Source organism: Falco rusticolus, chromosome 7, assembly GCF_015220075.1.
Source record: "Falco rusticolus isolate bFalRus1 chromosome 7, bFalRus1.pri, whole genome shotgun sequence".
Taxonomy (NCBI): Eukaryota; Metazoa; Chordata; class Aves; order Falconiformes; family Falconidae; genus Falco; species Falco rusticolus.
In genome coordinates, this window is record NC_051193.1 from 59,898,556 (window position 1) to 59,921,455 (window position 22,900).

At 39.8% G+C, this 22,900-nt stretch overlaps 2 protein-coding genes and 1 long non-coding RNA gene across 3 annotated transcripts in view; 1 reads left to right on the forward strand and 2 right to left on the reverse strand.

The window, feature by feature from the left end:
* HEATR5A (HEAT repeat containing 5A) overlaps positions 1-3,560 on the reverse strand; it is a 78,171-nt gene extending 74,611 nt beyond the window's left edge. Inside the window, exon 1 of the mRNA XM_037396150.1 lies at positions 3,491-3,560. The gene's annotated coding sequence lies outside the window, so the exon portion shown is untranslated. The remainder of the gene's footprint in view (positions 1-3,490) is intronic.
* On the reverse strand, positions 898-9,614 carry DTD2 (D-aminoacyl-tRNA deacylase 2). The gene is made up of 3 exons (XM_037396152.1): positions 8,895-9,614; positions 3,491-3,560; positions 898-1,433 (listed from the first exon to the last, which is right to left on the reverse strand). Exons 1-3 carry the CDS (start codon positions 8,991-8,993, stop codon positions 1,108-1,110), a joined length of 495 nt encoding a protein of 164 aa, XP_037252049.1. The 5' UTR covers positions 8,994-9,614; the 3' UTR covers positions 898-1,107.
* LOC119151824 lies at positions 8,555-11,785 on the forward strand. The gene is made up of 2 exons (XR_005105564.1): positions 8,555-8,640; positions 9,611-11,785. It is a non-coding gene; the product is annotated as an uncharacterized LOC119151824 (long non-coding RNA).
* The last annotated feature ends 11,115 nt before the right edge of the window (positions 11,786-22,900 follow it).

The following is a 22,900-nucleotide window of genomic DNA, read 5'->3' on the forward strand; positions in this document are numbered from 1 at the left end:
TTAACACCATATGTTAATAATGTTTATGACAGTACTGCATAGGGGGTCAGCTGGGAATGGGGCCCCAAATGTGCCAACACTGTATATAAAAGAAATATAAGCTAGTGTCTGCCTGGCAGATTCAATAGAGAAAAAGCTGGAAGGAAGGAATAGGGGCAGAGGGAACAATGAGATGGCAGCGTACGTCATACCATTTTTATTTTTGTTTTCATTTGAATATTCCAGTCCTTTTCTTGGGGCTCTGTTATGAAAGAATTGAGTAGACAACAAGACCAAAGTAACAAGGACACAGACCAAGCTATAGCAAGCAGCCTATCAAAACACATCAGAGGAGATTTTGGAGTGCAAACTTCACAAAAGCAATTCAGTGGTACTGCCTTGACTTCAGTTTCTAGATGTGCCTCACTTTTTCTTCCCTCTCCAGTCCTAGTACTACCTTAAGTATCACACCCCTACACACTCTGGATGAGGCGGATGGACTTTGTTATTTAGTATCTACTCTCTAAGAGGCTAAAAGTTCAGTGAATTTGTGCTTTCAATATATCTGTTAGCTAGAAAGCATTGCTATATTATAGAAAGAAAAGAGAAAGACAAAACTCATCTGACTCAGGAAATCTAGGAACAATTAAGTAAAATTATGGCATTCTTTAATCTATAAACTTCACTTCCTCAAGCATACTTTACAATAGCTAATACATGTAATGCTTTTGTCATTATTTTGCTGTAAGAAACATATACATTATCCCATTTTTGTTAGTAAAGGCTTCCAAATTAGGTATCTTTGTTGAATCAGTATGAACAATTACTTTGAGCACTTCTGATGAATAAGGACATACAATTACTTTGAGCACTTCTGATGAATAAGGACATAAAACACATACTCATTTCACAAAGCAGTCTCAGTCATCCTTCTATTTAATAGGATTGGCATCACCAGTACAGATGAGTGAAATTCTTTCTTACACTGTTATCTACCAAACCATTTAAGTACATTAATGCTTAGAAATGAAGGGGAAGAGGTAAAAAAAAAAAAAAACAAAAACCAAAGACAACTGCCCCCAACATTTGCAAGCCAGTACTGTACCCAGGATATAATTTTTTTTTTTTTCAAAATTCAATCATATGAGTGTAAGGTCCATTTGTATCCAGTTTTAACACCTGCCTGTTTCCATATGTGCCGTGCTTGACGAGAACGCCAGCTTCCATGCATTTGGCATTGGCAGCCAGTTCTTTTTCACACAAAGTCACAAACTGAGAATAAAGTTCCAGTCCCTTTTCTTTTTCAATGTTTGCATGGTACTGCATCTTTCTCCCCTTTGGTTTACCACCTAGGGTAGCTTGTGGTATGATTAGCACATCCCCTGGTAAATCAAGAACAGAAACGTACTCGCCGTTTTCATTTTCACTTAACTTAACATTCAACAGCATATTGACTGCAAATAAAAATAAAGGTAAGAGTTAGTGTAACTGAAATAAATTAAACAGGACCTAATATAACATCATAAACAAAATTCTGAAATATTGTGATGCACAAACAACTATTCAAATAAAAGAAACTGCTTATTAATGAAATGAAACAAGGACAGTCAATAAATATTATTAACCAACTAAGATATACGAGTATTGTGAAGAATGTGAAGGATATTTATATGTCTATTTCTATTATAATATATATTATATATACATACACACACAGTATGTCTAAAGAGTTCCTTTGGGGGGAAGTGGTTGGCTGTCTGAAATACTGAAGTTTTTTCTAGTTGGACACCCCCAAAGGAACCCCAGATCCAATCAGTGACCTTAACTTAATTGCCTGATACTCAGATAGGCAACATCTGCACAACACTACACATTGCAGGAGATAACACCATCTTCAGTGCACTTTGGAGAAGTTTCTGCCCTGACTGTCTTCATTCAGCAGGACCCAGCGCTGACCTGGGCTGCAGCCACAGCTCAGCAGTTTGGTCTCAAGTGGAGGGAGTGCCCTTCAGAGCTCCCCTTTGAGACACGCAGGTGCCAGCTTGTCTTTTGAAAGAGGAAATGGGTAGGAAGGTCAGAGATGCAATGTGGTCTATAAGCCAGAATATATAAACTTGCAAATAGAACAGATGAATTTATGATACTATATTTTCCAACGTTTCTATAACAAATCAAATAATTCCCCCAAACGTCCAACTCTCTAAAAGCTGTGAGAATACTAGTCATGCCTCCAAAAACATAGAAGTTTAATGTGGTTTGAAGCAAAAGGAGCTGAGTTGTGATTCAGAAACCAAACCCACTCATTTAAACAGTTTCAAAATATATTTAGGAAAAAATATTCTCTAAGACACACACTTTAGAAGGATGGTTGTAGTTGAATCTCCTAATAGGAAACAGAGCTTTCTTTTTCTGGCCTGTTTCAGCTGCCACACAGCTGAAAAGGTCATTACTCTCAAGTAGCACTCTCACGAAACTCTCACAAGCATGAAATCAATTTCCGTATCACAGCTTTAAATACACCCAAAGATTTCAACTTAGTTTAGCATCACAGAAAGCCTGTTCCCTCCAAGACCAAGAGAGAAGCCCCCAGGAGCTGCTCTCAGCATTTGCAGTAGCACCCATGCTTGTGCACTGCCAGGTCTTTCTGCTGGTCCCAGCAAGTAGCCTGAAATAAGACTACTGTTACACAACCTTTTGCAAAACCACTAATATCAGCTAGCCACAGAAAAGAAAAGGGGAACTTTTATCTGGAATATGTGGCATCATAGAATTTCCCAGGTGATCCAGTGCTACTGATGGTGGAAAAGAGGGAGAAGAAACGAAATAGAAGTAAAAAAGAAATCAAAACCAAACCAAAACACCTCTATCCAAAACAACAGTGGGTGAAGACAGAAATCACTAACGTTTGACCTTATCCCCAGCATCTTCTCCACTTTGATGTAAATGTTAAAGTGCATGTGGAGAAGAGGGAAAGCACTGCAGACATTCTGAACCAGAAAACTGCGCTTGAAATGCTAACTGTATATAGTAAGACTGAAATGAGATGGGAAGGACGCTGTTTAGTCATCCACCCAACTCCCTCTACTGGCTATAGTTACAAACAGCCTGCACATACAGTGAGATCAAGTGTTTAAAATACTTCTCAAATCAAACCATGAATTATTTCAAAACAGTTTCCTCTAAATTCAGTTCTGTCCTGGACTGAACCTCTTGCCTGATACACACAATATGTCAAACAGCAGGTGTAGCGCTTTCTCTGTTTGCTAGAATGTTATGATCATAGGAATTGATTTTCTGACATTGATCATGAGCAGACAGACAGAGTGAGACGTATGGACAACTGTCAAAAGAAACAAGATCAACTAAGCTTTCTTTCAGCCAGGTGATTGATTTGGAATGATGCTATCTGATTATTTTTTTTTTTACTTGTCCAAATGGCTGTTGCCTTCTCTGCTTCTACTGCTTTTCTTTTTTTCAAGCAATACAAGAATTTGTAAGGATTATTTCATACCGATTTTTGGAACAAGATCCTCATCAGCACCTTTGAAGAAGCATATGTAGACAACAAGCCCTCTCTGGATCTATGAAAGATTACAGAAAACTGTGTCAATGTTTCTCATTGTCCACCATGCACACTTACCCTTAAAACTGGTACAAAAAATGACAAAATTACACAACAAAAAAACTTCTGATAGTAGCCTTAGTTATTTAATATAGCTTCAGAAATCAAGCTTACACACCACACTGAGGAAGCTTTGCGATATATACTGATTGTCTGCACAATGCTTCTACATAGAATTAAGCCAATTTATCAGCTTCGTGTGAAGACAACTTCGGTTAGAATGTACAATATGCAGTATCAACATAGACAAGGTGATGAGATGAGTTACTGTACTTAAATTCAGCACAGGAAATAACGTAAACTTTTTTACCATCAAACATACAGAAAAAATAATTTTCAGTGTGGATTATGTATTTATTTCCAATTATGAAACATGAAAACCAGATGAAAAACATGACAGGATTTGTCAGTGAGCTGTATGATATTTTGATGTTAAAAGTAATCTAGTACAAGCTAATTCTGAACAGTCTATCAATTAAATTGGTCGTCATATTTAAATCTTTAAATATGATGAGCAACAACTATGAAGTTGTTCAGAATATTATACAGTTGATCAAAATATTATCTATCAGTTTGGCTGAATTTTTTTTGGTGAAATGGGACCCTTCCCCTGATTTCTATAAAGGATATGCCACTGCTTTAGAGGTTCAGAGAGCCTACTTGTAAAGAACTACCTGTTTGAGGGAAGGAGGAGGAAAAAGGCACAAGGACATTCTTGTGTAGCTTAGTTCACAAGGAATGTGTGTGCAAAAACCTGTGCTTTACTGAGACAAACTGATAGGCTCTGCACCCAACAGCAATTATGTCTCATGCACAAGTATACCTGAATGATTTAATTTTTCAGGAAAAAAAGCAGCATACAATATCCACAGCCATAAAGTATCTACAAAACCCTCACCACTGCTTTGTCAAGAAAAAGTATCTTTGTATTTTTGTTAGAAGAAAAATAGATGTCAGCTTATGGAATACCACCTAAGAGATGCTAACTAGACTGGGGCAGAAAGGAGTCATTAATGTTGATGTTATCAAAGCAAAAGGATAAGAAATGTGAATAGTTTCTTAAAAATACCTTTTTTAAAAACTTTTTCATCACTGTTATTTATTTTGCCTTTCCCCTTTTCTTTAGAAGATAAAGGTTTGTGATGAAGAAAACTTAGCTATACACATGAGATTTTATTCCTTTGTTATTGCAGAGATTAAACAAAATGCTAAGGGCAATGGCTGAGAAGAGCTATGCCTTCTCAACTGTTCTTCTAGTTACCAGCTTCTGGAAAAAGAGAATGCACTGTGCAGCCAAAACGTCACATGCTGAGAACTTCCCAATGGCTCCTTTCAAAACTCATTTTGACCACTGCAGAGTATTATACAGATTCCCAAATGACTGCCCTTTCTCGTAAACACCGTAAGAAATGTGGATGGCTTGAACCTCAAGTAACATTTCAAATCATCTAATCAAATAAGGGAGAGAAATGCAAGGTGCCAGAAGGTAGATATCCTTACATGCTTAGTTAAGTATTTTTACCAGAAGCAGACCAGCATCGGGATATTAATAGAGAACAACAATGCACACATACCTACTAATAAAAATGTTTGTGATAAAATAGGCCAAATGCATTTGCATTGCATGTATCTGACCACTGCATTAGAAATAAGTGGCTCTCTAATATAGCACTCATAACAGGAAATCATTCTGAGATTTGTGACAATGGTTTTTGCAGTTTCTCATACAGTAGTAACAATACTCTGCAAGCAGCTTATTTAGAAAGACAAAAAGGTAAAGTGACATTTGCAAGTCCTAAGGCCAGATAGCTAAAGGTTAAGTAAAAACATTCAGCATTTTTCCAGCCTCTCTCATGATTTGATGCCTATTTTTGAATATACTTTTTAACACAAGACATACGTATTGGGGCAAATTAGAAGGACAGGAAGTTAAATTTAAAAGAAAATAATTCTGAGACAAGTTAAAGCTGCTAGAGGATGCTTCTATTTACATTGCATGTTTTTAACCTTCTAGAATACTTTTCAACTATGTTATACTAGAAGACTATTCAACTATTTGTAAGGTAAAACTTTCGCTTTCAACTATGACTGAAAAGTGATTGAACACCATTTTCAACACACATGTAACCATGTTTCAACATCTTGTTATATTGTATTTTTTCTTTAGTTTTTTTAATTGAATAGAAGATGTAAAATTGAATGCAATTTCACAAGCTAACCTAATAATAATGCATGTGAGTCCTCTGATCATGTATCAATCAGTGTTTCCGGTGACCTAAGACTTGTGCTTGTCACCACTGTTAAGGGTCAGGAAGGTGTAAATCTTTTGAACCAAAGCAAAAACACTGCCATTGCTGAATGTCCTCTCTAACCTATCGAAGCCTAGTTAACTGCTATTCAGAGCTATATTTAATACAGGAAAAATCAAGCAAAATAACATGATAAAGAAGGTCATAAATTCAACACGCTCATGTGCAAACAGCCACTGCAAGGAACTTACATAGTGTGAGGCAGGCAGTTGTGCAGGGAAACTGTGCTCTATGCAGACTTACTATTATCAGTAAAATGCCTACATAAATAAATCAGCAAAGCAAGTTACTTTGCAACACTGGCATTTACTGTACAACTGTCCTAAGTAATCATCACACCAGGCAACCTGCATCACGGAGGGCTGAAGTACCCAGACCCTGAGGCCATACAGCCAGCCTTAGCAACGCTGCCTCCAAACGCTGCTTTTTAGCTCTTTCGGAGGAAAAACAAATAACTCACTCCTTCCCCACCCTCCTTACTAAATACCCTCATCCGAACTATGCAGGACTTTGTTAGCAAATCTCAAATATATTCTGCCAAATGTTATCTTCTCTCAACCCTACCTTTTCTGCCCCGCCCCCCCAAATACAATGCAAGTAAAAATGAAAATGGAAACACTCTGTAATCCTTAGGAAGCCACTTTGTGAAACTAACTTATATAAATTATTCTTTGACACTTCCATTTCAAGTTCAGATTTGCTATCGCGTGAGAAAATTTCTTTATATTTCTTACATTCATCCGCAGCAAAGAGAGATTACATTATCTGAGGTCACTGAACAAGTCTGTGCCTGGTACTTTGCACCTCTTTTTGCTATCTTAACCAGAAAACAAATCAAGGGAAAGAAGATAAGGGAAAGACAGTTTCCATTGCCTAAGGTGTAGGCACTTACACTTTTTTAGCTGAATATTCATTTTATGTTTCTTTTCTCCTATAGTTATGAAATACACCAAATCTCACCTGATTTCTCCCCTGCCTTTAAAAGGAGAATTCCTTTTTTTTTTCCTCCTAAGTATTTTGCTGTATACATAAACCTTTTATGGATGCTATCTAACCAACATGTCTCCATAAATAAGACACCCCATCCTCAGTAATCCTCAATAAGCTAGAAAAAGTCAATCATGAAAACACAACGAAAGCAGCGATTCATGTATAGATATAAAGTATACTCTTAACCTTTTCCAAGATAAAGAGCATCCTCTCTCAAGTTCCTGAAGTACCTAGAGGGGTCTCTTAAAGCTCAGGAACTATTCAAAGCCACCTATTTAACGTGCTTTTTATAGTACACTAGAAATTTCTCAAGGTGAGGACCTACTTTAAGTTGTTAATAGAACATCAGGAACACACTGGGTTATGTAAATAATAGTTTACGAGGTCTGTATTTTTTCATTTGTGCATTGACATGCATATATAGGGAGTAACATCACCCTACCAGAGTATGACAGCAGCAAAGATTCCTTCCAGTGACCTCTAAAATAGTCATACTAAAGAAATTAAAAACCTCCCATAGTATTTTGCTGCATGGTAACTTGGTTCTGTTAAAACAGATTTCTCTTAAAAAGCCCCAGGTACCCAGGAAAGATTTCTAAGTACCCATGACAAATATTAGTTAAAGTTCATGTCTGAAAAATATCTGTTGCTAGGACCACCCAAATCTCTTGCAGATTCTTTTAGTGTTATCTATTACTTTCCTAGTGAGATTGGTTAAGCCATTTAAAACTACAAATAAGATACATAAACAGTATAATCACCCTGTAGTCGTTAGTCTTGCTATCTCTAAACCGTAACATATGCCTCTTTCTGGATAGTTTAAAAGACAGCCAGCAAAATGACATTTCTGGTTTTAGTTACTAGATCTACAATTACTTCCGAGACTAGCAAGCTAGAAATAGGAGAATTCTCCTATAGTTAATTCATGCTGTGCTGAGCAACTTTCACTATAACCTTACACCGAGAGGCTAATAATGCAATACATGCAGAAGCTGAATGCAGTATCTGTGAGATGACACACATTTCCCACGAGCAAAATGCTCTGGTTTCCCAGACCCTGCTGCAGAAACTGGGTCTTATGGATCCACCTGCCTTTTCTGAACAAGGAGAGAGATGTTTTAAGAACAATGTGAAAGTCAAACAGTGGAAACACCTAGGGACAGAGGGTTTGTTTTTTTTTAAATACCCTCTCTTCAGCTGTTGAATGGACTCATCGGCCCTTTAAACAAACTAGAAATTTTTAAAAGTTATATAACTGACTTTATTTAGCCCCTTCTGTTGTAGTGGTCTTTAAGGACAAAAAGACAAAAGCTAAAAACCCCAAGGGCTACGCAGCTGACCCCTGCACTGAGGGGTTATTGTAGTGCAGGTCACCCACGAAGGGGCTGGAGCCTGGCAGCCCTCACGGCCCTAGGGCTGCGCCCCCCCCCCGCTGACAGAGGGCTCCGGGAGGGGGGGAGGGGGGACATCACCCTTCCCTCGAGCTGCGCGGGGGGGGGGGGTCGACATCCTACCTTTCATTTTTGGTTAGCGGTCTGCAAACGACCCAAACAGAACAGCACTACTGCTGCCAGCGTCCCATTGTTCTACCAGGCCTTCTCCAAGCGGACACTATCCCACAACTAACTAACTAACTAACTCCCTCCCTCCCTCCCCCCCGCGGAGCCTGCGGCGGCTCTGAGTGTGCCTAAGGGCGGGCAGGTGCTGCACCGCCAGACTACAGGGAGGGCCGGGCCGCAGGTACAGCCACCGAGTCAGACCGGGACCCCCCGCAGCTCCGCGGGGGTTTCCGCGGGGGTTACGCGTCCCACCCCGCCTGGGCCTGGGCCTGGGCCAGGGCCGGCACCTCCGCGCCCGCTCCCTCCCCCCGCCGGCGCTTGCGCAGGAGACGGAGCGTTGTCCCGCGGCCCGCAGCAGCACCAGGCCGCGGCCCCCGCCCCGCCGCGGGAGGAAGGGGCCACACGGAGCTGCCGGCGGCCCGCGGCAGACGTTACCTCCACCCACTCGGCCTCGGAGCCGCCCTCGGGCGGCTTCACCTGCAGCCGGGCGGACGCGCACTGCTGCAGCAGCGCCCGAGCCCGTGCCGCCGCCATGGCGGGCCCGCACTGCCTGGGGGCGGGGGCGGGCGGGCGCCGCGCTGGGGCCGGGCGCTGCCGGCGGGACTCCGGGTAGCGCTCCCCTGCACCGCGGGCCGCTCTGTCGGTGCCCGGTGGGGCGAGGTGCTCCGTTCCCGGGAGCCCGCGGTGGCGAAGGGCGCGGCACAGGGCCGGGCGCCGGGGCGCCGGCGGGCGCAGCCGGTCGGGGCTGGGGGGGGGGCGGCGGGGAGGCAGCGGCCCTGCGGGCTTTTCAAAGGAGCTGGTGTGACGGGCAAGCGGTAAAGAAAGGCCTTGCTGTAAGCGTTAAGAGAAACTCAGAAAGGCGCTATCACTTTTGCCGAAGGGAAAACGGGGCTCGGTGACCCCTAAGGGGCGGGGTGCGGTGACAGCTTTGGAACAGAATAAAGTATTGCTGCAGCTCGGTGGGATGCCCCGCAGCTAGCGGGAAGCGGGGTTGTGTGGGGTTTTTTTTTGGATGAGAAATGAAAAATCTACTTCTGGTGGGGGAATACTGCATGCTTGGGGTAAGCATAGCATGCTGTATATAGTGTGAAAATCATTAGTCTGAATATTGTTGCTTGCTTCTTTAAAAACAAGTAATGTTTGTGTTTCAGGTGACTGAGATGAACCCATTGAGTTGGAGCATTTCTCATCAATGCTGCTGCTTTGGAGCAGAGGGAACAGAAAATAGCAGAGTTAAAAGGGATCTGGATAGCTAGGGATCAAAATCATGATTGAAAAAAAGAAAGTGCATAGTTCTGAAGTGAGATCCCATTGCTGATGGGTGAAGTTAAAAGTATTGGAGTGGCCTCTGCTATGATCTTCCAAGTTTTTGGCTACGTACCCAGATACTCATTGAATAGCTCTGGTATTACAGAAGAGCTGTGCTTTCCTCCCCGCTGTGAATTCTGACCGATAGCAGTTTTGAATAACACTGGCTTCAGCAAAGTCAGGATAGAGTGATGCAGAATTCAGTGTCTCATTCTGAATTCATTTCAAGTCTGAAGATTTTATTTCTACAACCATATTTAAAAAAATAAAAGGCTGTAATACACAGCAGTGTGGGTAAGAAGCCAATTCTATTACTTGGCCTCAATCATAAGAGTAAGATTACTGACGATCACTCTTGCACAGCAAGGGGCAACATACACTCATGAATAGCTGTGTTACACGTAGGCATATATTTGGCTTCTGTCTGTTATTTTCAAATAACATTCTTTCTTGCATGAGTGCTCAGTGAAGTTGCTCTTCCCAAAGCAAACCTTTATGGAGGAAGAGGAGATTGCACTAGGTGGTTAGTGCATAAACCAGCTCATTTTTGTTACCTGTAGGCTATGATTAAGTATGAACTGGTTTTGTTTAAACTCAGCTATTTTATTTAAAATACCTTCTGTTCATTTACTCTAAAGCCGTATCCCCAGACTCATTAGGAAGAGTTTAATGAGGTAGAAATCCATTGAAAATAAGTTTTTTTCCTGTATATATTTGTGGTATAGATTGATTGTTAAGGAAAATGGATTATAGTACAGTCTGAGCAGATCATGTAAGCAGATTATAAAGGGATATTAATATACAAGGATATTGATTGTTCTTTGTTTCAGTGTCATTGCTTACACCAAGATTTGATGGAGAACATTTATTCAGGTGCAAGTTTCAACACAAATGCCTGTGAAACAGTGTATAGAAAAAGTGGTTTGACATCATTGTCTATTCATGGATTCTTGGTGGAACTATGTCACATTTTCCTTGGGAGGCCAAATTAATTTTGTTGTAATGCATCTTGAATTTTTTGAATCTTATTGACCCATAGTTAGGTCAGGGGCCTCTCTTTGTATGCCAAAGAATGATACAAAATTTGTTGGTTAAATTTTAGACAAGAGTTTGGATTTAATAGTAGGTTTTACATAGAAAAGAACCTCCTGACATCTAAAGAATATGTCCATGTGTAAAATATATTAATATTTTTATCAGTTACTATATAAAGACATTTTTCTGCATGTTTTGGATTTGACAGCTGTCCCAGGTTATTTCTTGAATCCTCTGTGCCTGTTGTCAACAGAGCAGAGAGAAGCTATTTTGAGAATGGTATCCAGAAGACACTTTTCTGATTGTTTTTACATCAGTTCTCTTTCAGAGGGGCAGATGGCAGTATGAAACATTTCTCACAAATTTCAGTGGACCTGTGTTTTTCCTTACCCTTTGTGTGAATGGTCATGCATATTTCATGTACATTTAATGGAATGAATCCTTTTGTGAAGAGGGGGGTGGGTGCTGGGAGCTCTGCCTCTCTGGGTACTTGGCTTTCTCCCATTTTATTAGAGGATGAAATGCTAGAGGTCTTTCAGTACCAAAATGATAAATGATCTCAAGTGGTCTTGAATTCTTCCCTAAGGGTGAAATTTTTTTTTTTGTTAGTAGTAAGTTGGTGTAGCATACGGTTTGGCAGGGTCAGTAGTTGACTATAACTTTGAAGGGACAAGATGCATCTTGGATGTTATTCCTTTGTTTACAGCGTCTGAAACCATGATCAAAGGTCTTTCAAGCAGCTATCACATCAGCAGAGTTGCCCCTAGGTAGTGTCATCTGTTTTGAAGAGAAACTGTACAAAGCTGCAGTGGCACTTAGATAGCAAAGATACAAAATAGGTTGCTGGTAAGGGTTATATCTTGGTAGAACTGCTTCTTGTGGGACAGACTTAGCTGAAAGGCTGCAGAGTGTCAAGGGAAGAATTTCATTTAAAGTTTCATTTTTTCTATTGCAGTAGTCTCTTCCCACACATACAAAGATTTTTTTTTTAAAAAAAAAAAAAAAGGTGTGGAGGGAAGAGAAGACAAGTAATGGGGCATATATAAGGAAAGAGTGAGTCTCAGTTAACTCACTTAGAACCATTTTAGTAAGGAATCACAAATGGATGCCACTATGCTGTGAAGGGTGGGACCGAACCGATGGACTCTGCTGTGATAGCTGTTGGAGGCTGTTGTCAGAAGATTCATTATGAGTTGGCCTGAAAAGTGGAATTTGCAGCAATGAATTACAAATTTCCATCACAAGATAAAGAAAATTCCACAAAATTTTTTGTATCCTGGGATTAATGTTTAAATAAAGTACGTTTTTTGATTTGGCCATGCTGAAACAACAGATCAGTTCCAGGAGGAAAGAAGAAAAGATTATTGTGTATCTTTAGTATAAGATATTAAAATTGCTACAAGACAGCTCAGAATTATAGTGTGGGGTTTTTTTAAGTGATATTTACAATCTACCCTGACCTGAGCCAAGTCCTTTTGTTTTCTGTTGGATGATGATCCCTTTTTCTACTTTTTTGTTCCTAGTTTACTTACTTTGCTTGGTTTTGAGCTACTTAGCCTACTTGTGCTATCTGTGATGAGCTATCTGTCTCTTTGTATTTGGCAATTATTTTTTTTTAAGCCTGTTTCTCACTCTAGTTCAAGACCTAAATAAACTTTTGTCTTTTTACAGTTTCAGAATTGCTAGCTGAAATGCTGATTAGCTGGAAGAGAAAAGATATCGCTGAACAGTGATGTGGGTGTAGAGAGGATGTAGTGGTGGTGATAGATCATTTTATAGTCTAAGTAGCAGACGCATGATGACTGTATTTAGTACTGACTTCTCTCTTAAAGTGCTGTCCAGACACAAAGGTTTGGAGTATGTCTGCCTCCCAGCCATCATCTTCCTTCCTCCAGAGGTAAGGGTAGTGGGGAGAGGGCATGAAGAATTTCCCTAGTACAAGTCCAGCAGCAGAAATGAGATGGAATAGCAGTGTCACTCAGAGAGCACAGGTATTGTACAATACCTGTGTAAAGCTACCAGAAATAGCTCTTTAAGAGAAGACATGGGATGAAGACAGTATTATTGACTTTGCCTTCCAAACAGACCCCCAGATCTGTTTAGCCTTCAAAAGAAGCATTGCAGACTTCTGGGGGAAGATGATTGAGAGGAAGATGATTGAGAGGAAGAGATGGCACTGTGACTTTTTATCTTTCTGGTTTGCATCATAGCTCAGAGGACGGTTGTGACCTCTTCAGCCCTAGTTTATTAGCTTCAGACTTGGTACACCTCTTTGGCTCTTCCAGCAGGGACAACTTACTGTCCCCATGAATGTCAGAATCGTTTCCAGTGAAGTCTGGTATTCCTGTTGTGGAAGAGTAATCTTGTGATTTAAGCAGTTGATTTCAAGCGTGTTTAAAGTATGCAGCAAAAATTAAATACACTATTAAGAATAAATTAGTGTTTTGTTTAGTCCTTCATACAAGTAGAGGTACTGAAATGTGTTAGAGTAATCAAAAGTTAATTAAATTCCTGAACAGAATAACACATTCAGTGTGAAGGCTGTGTCAGGTACATTTACAGCTTTTCGAAGTGAGAAGCAGAAATTTGGCTCTATTGGAAAAACAGGTAGCCAGCTAAAGACGTGCAATCTGCTTGCTAACCATGATTGCCTAAAGGAAATAACACTATTAATCATAGTTTCTTTCTCTGCTGGTGTCAGGCATGTTCATTTGTCTGTGACACTTAACTACTGTATTTTTCCCTGCTTAGGTGTCTCCTGTTGGAAACGTTTGCATCATTGACAGTAATGTTAAAAGGACTTCTGTATCCTGCTCCAATGAAATCAAGAGAGCAGTGGGAGTAGCCTACCTACAGTATGTACCATAGGGTCTAATCGTAACACCTCATACTGATTAGGAGCGATCCAATTTTTTTTTCACAGAACTGAGCTGAGCTAATAGGCTATAGTCCTGAACCTTTCTGGTACACAGCCAACCTTGAGTTAGAACACAACTCTCAATTCTGGAATCCAGGGGGAGGTTGTGCAGAGCCACCAAACTGACTCCAGGAGGAGTCCCTCCTCACAGGTAAGCAGTTTCTGCTCTTGTCAAGGAATCATACTGCCAGCCAGATCCAGGCTAATCCCTGCAGGCATATTCAAATGTGTATGGACTTGATTCCCTGGTCTCCTGAGTCTGTGATCTGGGTTCTACACAGCAGGAATGCATGGAAACAACTTGAATGTGGGACAGTAACTGAAGTAGTGGTGAGGGGAAAAAGCCCCCACCCAGCTATAAAAAGCTATTCTTACAATCAGGAGGCCTGGAGCAAACAGGGATTAGTGGGAGTGCTGAATGAGAGTCTGCAGCTGTACAGGTTGTTTGGTGTCCCTGAGCAAGCTCTGAATACCTGCTCAGGCCAGCTTTGATCAGTGAAACTCTGCTTTAGCATCTCGTGTTCCATACGGAGCTGCTGACCACATATCTGCGTGGAGCCTGACACTGCTCTGGTACTATGGTAGGTGGCGGTTCTCCTTTGCTTCAAGCCATGGAGCGGGTCCATGCCTGACTGGTCTAGATGGGTCTTGCAAACTGGGCTCTTCCTAGTGGAGGAGGTACTTAGACCAGACCCTGTGGAATACAGGTCCTACATTCTTTAGGTCCTGTGTAGGTTGGTTTGGTGCAGACCCAAGGTGACTCCACCAACTGTGTGCTGTGCTCCACAGCCCCTGTATTACTTATCTCCATTATGCTGGATATTGTCCTCGACTCCTGCCACGTAAAGGAATTAAAATCTGTTCTCTTCCCCAGGTGTTGCTGCATCACTGCTCTCTTCACCTCATAAACACTTGCAATAGCAATTAGTACTACAGAGGTGTGGGGTTTTTGTTAGTTAATCCCATTTTTTTTCATTTTCAATGAGAAATTCTGATGGTAATGTGAGGACGTTGCAATAGACAAAAATGCATCAATCAATATCTTCTAGGAGCTGGAGCCTGAGTTCCCATGTTTTTAACGGATGCCAAACGTAAAATTAACAGTACTGGCATAAAACCTCACGTTATTATTAAAAATGTACATGGATCAAGACACTGCTCTTTCTGCTCCTTTCACAAACAGTATGAAAGGCCATTTATTATTCTCTATGTACCTGGAGGACTCCTTGCCTCCAGTTACTGTTGAGTGTGTAGGCATAATCAGGCTTCATGTCTTTTTTTTTTTTGCATTTCTATGGATGACGTTCAAAGTAAAACTCTTACCACAGCTTCAGGCCAAATGCTTTCTCCTTGAGCATATCATTTTTTTCCCCTCAGGCATACTGATCCTTAGCCAGTCAGGAAAGCATGCACACAAATGATAGGTCATTAGGAAATTCTCTGAATAGTAAACCTCTGAAGTCATCCCAAGTGCTATTTGCCATGCGTCATGGTAAAAATGGGTGTTTGAGAAGGCACTAATTATATGCTTGGTCTGTCATTTTATCAGTTGTTGGAGCTGTTGTTCCCAGAACACAGCAACCTCTTGCAGCATAGTTCAACAAGATTGCCAGAGCTCAACGAGCCAAGCAGGGTTGACAGATTTTGGCATTTTTTACCTCCTTTCGCTGTAAGAACATTGCAACTCAAATGGGTATCTCAGTTTGCCATAGCTTTTCTTAAAAGTATATTTTGGGAACTCATTCCCCTTAAAAAATGGCAACTCTAGGACTTTCATTTACCATCAGCCTTTAGTTTTTGATCGTTTGTTTCAGTTAATACAAGAGTGTATATATAATCCTCTCATGATTTTAACCAACATAAATAGAAGGTGATCTTGTTTCCCCTCAGATCTTGTGGGAAAAAAAGCAGATGTTTAATGCAGTGAGCTAAATCACAGAAGACTGTAAATTCTAATGAATATTCATGGAGTCAAATAAGATAATAGACCACGTGTCAAGAAATAATGTGGCTTCCTGCTATGACTTCCAGCATGGCTTAACATGTTTCAAAGAGCTTCCAGCATCAAGAATTGTTTTTTAATATTTAATTTGCACACTTTCTTAAAGCACAGATTTTTTTAATATGTATTTCTGAACTCATTTGGGATTATATTATTACTTTATTATTTGATACTTCATGAGCACTGCAATGATGAAAGGGAGATTTTTCACATAATCTTCCATTGTTGTGTTTTTTTTAAACTGCCAAAGGGTCACAGTTTCTTTCTTTTACAATAGATGCTAAACAGCTGCTACAGAGTGGAAGTAAAGCACTTTATCTTCAATATTTGATGTTCTAACAGAGTAGACAAATGGTATTTGGTAAAACTTTTTCTTAAAGAGCTTTTTATTTTACAGACAATTCTTGGAACTGCTAGAGACTTACATTTTCATGAATAACTGGGTAAAACAATTACTTTAACTTGGGATATTCTAATATTCATTGCAGATATTTAATTTTTCCCTGGATACTCTGTTGCCCATAGGATAAAGGATAATTGTGCCGTCTTAGTGGCAGTCTGAGTGAGGGCCACATGCAGAATAAAATACCCTTAATTTTGGTGCCCACAAATAAATTCTAGAACAAATGAGAGATATTTTAGCTCTTGTTGCAGAAAACACATATCTAACTAATGCACTCTGGAGCTTAGAGTATGATTGGCTCACCTTCAGGTGAACTTCTAGGCTACATCTGTACTAGGAAGTTAATCAATTGCAGGAAATATTGTAGGACACTGCAAGTCATCTTTACTTTTAATGATTCCTGACATACTTTTGGCCAGGGCTTACTCACTAACAAAAGACTTCTGGTTCTGGTTCAGCAGTTAAGAGCCCATTCTCAAGAGGTGGGTTGCACAACCTACTTTGCAAACCTTTCTCTAATAACTTTCATAAGTCCTAAGTGTGAGCTATGACCAGGGGAGGTTTAGATTGGGTATTAGGAAAAATTTCTTCACTGTAAGAGTGGATAAGCATTGGAACAGGCTGCCCAGGGAGGTGGTGGAATCACCATCCCTGGAGATATTTAAAAAACATGTAGATGTGGTGCTCAGGGACATGGTTTAGCAGTGGACTTGGCAGTCCTGGGTTAACAGTTGGACTTGATGATCTCAAAGGTCTTTTCCAACCTGCATGATTCTGTGATATTTCCTCATGTCAAAGTTTAAAATCGGCATTTTAAAAGGTAACAGTGCAGTTCTTTAGCAGCAGTAATTACAAGAATGCAAATTACATTTATTTCTGTGACAGAGTTGCGTTTTCGACCTTATTTCGACCTTCAAAGATCCATATGCCAAGAGCTTTCATGAAGAATTCACTAGAAAACTACCTTCCTCTGAACCAATTACAATAAGAAACCTAGTTACTTTGTTCTAGGGAGCCATGAACCCAATCTCTCTTCATGCCCAGGGAGCTGAAATGGAAAAGAAAGCAAAGATAAATTCTCCGAATTGAGAGGAACTCGCTCAGCTTCTTGTAAAAGTTAAACTGCAAAGGTGCTCCGCTTAAGGCTGTTCTTCCCTTGGTCTAAGCTTCCTATAAAGGAGAAAATAGGCAAGAAAACATGCTCTGTGGTCTCTGTGCTGGGAACATCAGTTGGCGCTATTCTGTCTAAACCAGCCTGCTGTTTGACGTAACACAATGTTAACAGAATTAAAAAGCTGGGGCGCTGTGTATCTCTCTTTTTTTGAGGTAAATCAGGAATAGTAACACTTCAGCATAGGAGATCAGAAATCAAGAACTTGAGATTATATTCCTGGATCAGCCTCTGGCTCAATGTGAAACCCTGAAGAAGAGTTACTTTCCTTCGTAGTTGAGGATCGTACAGAGGATTGCATTCCAAGTATCAGCTGCTCTGGCTCCACTGTGGTGGACTGTCTCACAGTTTTACATGACAGTGCTTTAAATGGTATGCAGGCACAAGAGTTGTTCATAGATCAAATTTATTTTCAGCTGAGCGTGGTCCTTGCACACTGAAACACTTTGGAGCAGGTTACTGCTGGCATAATTGTGTAAGTGGTCCATACACACCCAAAGGACATTGGAGTCCTCCTGAAATATCTTGTGCTACTAATGTACTAGGAATTATGAGATAAACACTGAATGGCCACAGAGCAAAACTGAACTGGTCTGGAACACAACGTACATTTGAAAAGTAATTACTAAATACCAAAACCACTAAAGTTCATGTAATATCTCAATCAGACTCATTGGTGAAATAAGATTAATTTGCTCTACAGACTCATTTAGGCTCAAGGTTCTGATGTTAATGAAAATGCTCCTTGTAAAGCATAAACTCATTATTGAGAAAAATGAATGAAGAGAGAATAAAAATTATTTCAGAAACTGAAATGGTGACTGAATGCCATTATGACTCAAGACCAGTGGTGTCAAATGCTTTACAGAAGCTTTTAGGACAGTGACCATCTTTTTTATGCTGTATTTGTACAATGTCCAATACAACAGGGCTTTTTCTGCCCCTGGAACTCTTATCATTGCAATTTATCTCCATTACTGGGGAAAAAAAACCCAACAAAAAAAACATTAAGAAAAAGAAAGGAAAGAAGAAAGAAAATGCTGGTCTTGCTTCAATGTTTGTAAAATATATGCCAAACATTAGGAATACTTTTAAAAAAAATCAAAACCTTTGTTTTTCTCTTTTCTTCAAGTATGGAAATACTATTAAATGGAGTTAATTCCATTCATGCAAGGAATATATCAGGTACGTAAGAAAAATTATGTGGCTTTGTTACTGAAGGGCATATTCAACAAAATAAATCTCTTCATTCTCTGCACCACTTGCTTAAGGATGGAAAAATTGCTGTAATACCGGCTGCATCTTCACTGTGATGTGACTGTTACTATAGTAAGCAATATTAACCTGAAGAACTTGATGACTGACTTTAGAAGAACCTAGCGATAATTTAAATAAGGTTTTCATCTCTTCTTGACTGTGAAGGACTGCACTGATTAAAATGTCCACACGAAAGCAATATACAAACTAAATTGGGCTCAACACTGCCAGACCTTCTTCCTCATTTAGCAAAACAGAACTATAGGAGACAATTTCTGTCTCAGTTTAACATTTGGCAAAATATTCATATAGGATGAAGCTATTTTTACGGTCTTATATTTATTGAAAATATTAATACACATGATAAGGAAAAAATTATTACTGTTTCTCAGATGTGTTCACTGTGCTTGTTAAGGTGTTGCAGTTTCAAGTATTGCCATGTATAACGAACAAAATTTGCTTCTTAAACAAGGTTGTATTCCATATGAAAACACAGGTAAGCCTCGCTTGTTTTGAATGGATATTTGAAATCAGAACTTCTTAAAATCCCCTGGGTCAAATTTATTTTGCAAAGCCTCAATATCAGTGATGTCAGCCTTGGTGTCTAAACCTAGCAGGAAAAAGATGTAAGAAGTGAAATTCTAGTGAATGATAGAGAGGCAATAGCATAAGACATAAGGACTCTCCTTATACATGGTTGCAGCTGTTTTCTCCTCTCATGCCTGAAATTCCCTACTTACATGTTTTGACATATGCCTTACTGATACAGCAGAAGCTTGTTACCCCCAGGTATGACAACAAGCCAAGGTGTATGAGCTCTGCCAAGCCAATGCTGGTCTGTACAGGACCCGATCACATGTCTCAGCAATAAGTAAAATAACCTGGAAGTTACTTTAACTTACATTATGGAGCATAGCAAAGATAAAGAACTCACACTGGTCAGCATTTTGGCTTGGTTTATTTTGCAGCCTCATCTAGTTTGTCAGCCCCACGGGAGAATGATTGGCAAGAACCATGAGAGCAGCTCTAGCTTGGTCTCAGAGCTGGCAAAGGGAGGAGGTGGCAGCCATCCTGAGACACAGTGCACGGGCTGAGCCAAGAGAACGCTAATGAGTGCAAGGCTCAGAAACAGGGCAGAGCAGAAGGGTCCCTGCACACACAGTTGTTGGGTAAGAGCACAAGAAGTCAGAGAAGATTACACCACCCCACCCCCCACCCCCCAAATAGGCTTAGCTATAAAAAAGCTTGGGAACAACTGCTCCAGTTTAAGATGGCATGGAAAAAAGGGAATGTGATGACCCCAGGTGTCCTCCTTGCTTTCCAGCAGTCTGAGGCTCAGATAGAAGCAGAATCTCTCTAACTTTTAAAAGGCAATCATGGTGAAAGTTTTCCTGGCTTCTGCAAAAGTGCCACAACTTCCATAAATCTTTTATACTATATAACAATTTATGGATGATTATATAGTAATTTAATGTATTAATCTATATTTCTTAATTGTACAACATCAGCCTTGTTGTCCATCCCAAGAGCTTTGATAACTGGCCTAAAACTTAACTACCTTAGACTTCCTTTCTTCATGAATAATTATCACTATGTGAACAAAAAAGATAAAAAGCAACATTTAAACCTTATTTATCATAAACGTGCCAGGGCTGGCTGACCAGCCAGTGAAAAAAACCCAGAATTAGTGACCTCCATGCCATACACACTTGCCCTGGTACGCCTCTGTGGCCAAAGATTACAGGCCTGGTTGTGAAGCTAAAATGACCCCTTAGTTTTGAAGAACATTTCTTTAGCCTTTAATAAAATTTCTAGTTTAAATTTTGACCAAAATAGATGGCTCACATGAGTAAGCGTTTGCAGCATGTCCTTAACTTACTATATTATTAATATCATACTATGCAGACACTCAGAAATGAGACTAGAAACACAGGGCTCCATCAACCTTGAAAGCTTAGTCTTGATAATGTATTCTTTTTTTAGCTACTTACTTCCTACTGCACACAAATCAACCTAATTATCTACAAGTAATTTTTCAAATGTTAATTAATTTTTAAAATTTGGAGTCATTTGGCAACAAATCTCTCCTAGCTATACCTGGCCACCCTTAATTGATTTTGTGTGGAGAAAGAATACATTTAAATGCAAGAAAATCTAATTTCAGACGAAAATAAATTATATTTTTATCATGTTAGTGTTCAGGCTGAATAGCAATTTAAAGTCTTTGAAACATTTTCTTACACTTACTTAAAGAAAATATTAATTTGCATTAAAATTAAATAATGTGTCTTTCATTTCGCTGAACTATTGAGAAGTCTGGAGCAGAATTTTCTGAAAGATGTAGAGATTGCCATGGTTTCCATAAAGACTCCAATCTGGCAGTAAAATCTTTGTTAATTTTTGTTGCATTTTCCTAGACTCATATTTTAGCACCGTATGTGGACTGCAATGACATGTCAGGCAAACAGACCAATATGTTCAAACATTAAAATTTAAATAGGAAACTAAAAGCAATTATAAGAAGTGTATAATCCATAAAACTGTCTTCACAATTAGTAGAGATGGTAGACTACTACTCAATCAAACTGTAATCAGTGTATTCCATTATTAACAATGAAGGTATTTTGAAAATGCCTGCTTTGTTGGTAAGCAAATTTAATCCCTTTCTAATGGCCAAAATCTACTTCTTATATTCACATTTAATACAACCTACTGCCATATTAGCTCCCCTACTATTAACAAACGAGTGCTAAAATACACCATTAAAACTGAAAATACTGAGCATTATTCTTTCTTAGGTGACAGTTTGGAAAACTCCCTTACTTTTCTAAAAAGAATTTTTTTTGTGTGCTGTATCAGCTTTACAAAAAAACCCAAACCCTCAAAAATATGTGAGGTTGTTCCAGTCACTGTTAAAGCTGTTCTAAGAACCAAAGACTATATGATGGAACTTTTTTGCCATTTTCTTGACTTTGAAGGGATGGATATCTAAACTGTATGCCTACCAGTGATCACGTGGTACCGATTTAATTTCTGTGAGATGCACAGTATTTTGCACTTTTAACGTTGCCTCCAACTGCTCAAGGTAGAAAAAACAATTATGCAAATTTCTTGCAAGGCAGAAGATAAAATGGTTTCCTGAGGCAGTGAAAGAAAGATCCTTGAGGCAGATCTCTAGTATAGTTTCAAAATGAAGTGTCTCGTTGGTGTTCAGTATTCTTTTGCATTTTGGTCTGTCAGTAGGGTAAATTACTGGGAAAGTATTTGACCTCTTTAGGTTTTTGTGCTAGCTGTGCAAGATATATTCATGTGGGTTCAACAAAAGCAAGACGTTGAATGAGAATTACTTAAAGGATAGCAAAAAAAATTATTTTTATAGTTGTAATTTTTGTGTGGTAGCGCAGCACTGGAATAAACCTTTGAAAATGGTGATTTTTAACAAAATGCTTGATTAGTGCTTTTAATAATACAAGTCAAACCCCAACATTTAAAATAATCATGAAAATTCCTCTTACTGTGAAAGAGAGGAAATGATTATAATAATGCTTTGCTCTGATGTAAAATCCTCTCGTCCGTTATATCTTACAATGGATACCAACAAAAGGCACTATCTACACTGTATTTTATCCTTACAAACTAATGGCCTGAAACTGCCAAGATCTGAATGACTTCTATAATACCACTTGGATAAAAAAGGCCTATTCATGGAATTGTCAAGAGCAAATCGCATCAAACCGATCCCGTTTCCTTCCACAACATGGTCACAAGCCTTGTAGGTGGGAGAGAAGCAGATGATGATGTGTATCTCAAAGCTTTAAACAAATTTCACACAACATGAAGAACAGAAACACAGTTTTCATGAACCTTCTGTGGAGTGGGTGTGTAAACTGGAAAACCAAAACTATAACCAGAACAATTATCAGCGTTTCAATATTAGTATTATAGTAAAAAATACAGGGTGGCATCTGTCCCGGCTCCAGGTCTCTTTGTTCCTTTAATTAACGACCCAAACGATGAAATGGAATATATTTGTTCTATGTGCAGAGGGCACAAACCCAGGAGGGACCAAGCTCTTGACCAACCATTTTGCGGGCCAAGGTGTGAAGAGGCACCGAGAGGCTGAGGGAGCGCCGCAGTGAACACCACAAAACCCACCACGAGCCAGCGAGGACAGGTGCAACACTGCGAGGAGCAACCCCAAACCGATCCCTAACGCATACGGTCACCCAGGATTTTTCCCTTGGGTCCAGTTTTCTCACAGGAGCTGCTCTTCGGTGCTGCTGCCTCACAGTGCCACCGCTCGGCACTTTACCCGGGAAGGCCTTGGCCTGCTCCACCGAGGTTCTCT

What these genes read in the sequence shown, in the direction of transcription:
- DTD2 (XM_037396152.1), bottom strand. Translation starts at nt 8,993, where the DNA reads ATGGCGGCGGCACGGGCTCGGGCGCTGCTGCAGCAGTGCGCGTCCGCC. An exon ending in CCGAGGCCGAGTGGGTGGAG is followed by an intron (nt 3,561 to 8,894) that starts GTAACGTCTGCC and finishes AATCTTTCATAG; the next exon opens with ATCCAGAGAGGGCTTGTTGT. An exon ending in GGATCTTGTTCCAAAAATCG is followed by an intron (nt 1,434 to 3,490) that starts GTATGAAATAAT and finishes TTTTATTTGCAG; the next exon opens with TCAATATGCTGTTGAATGTT.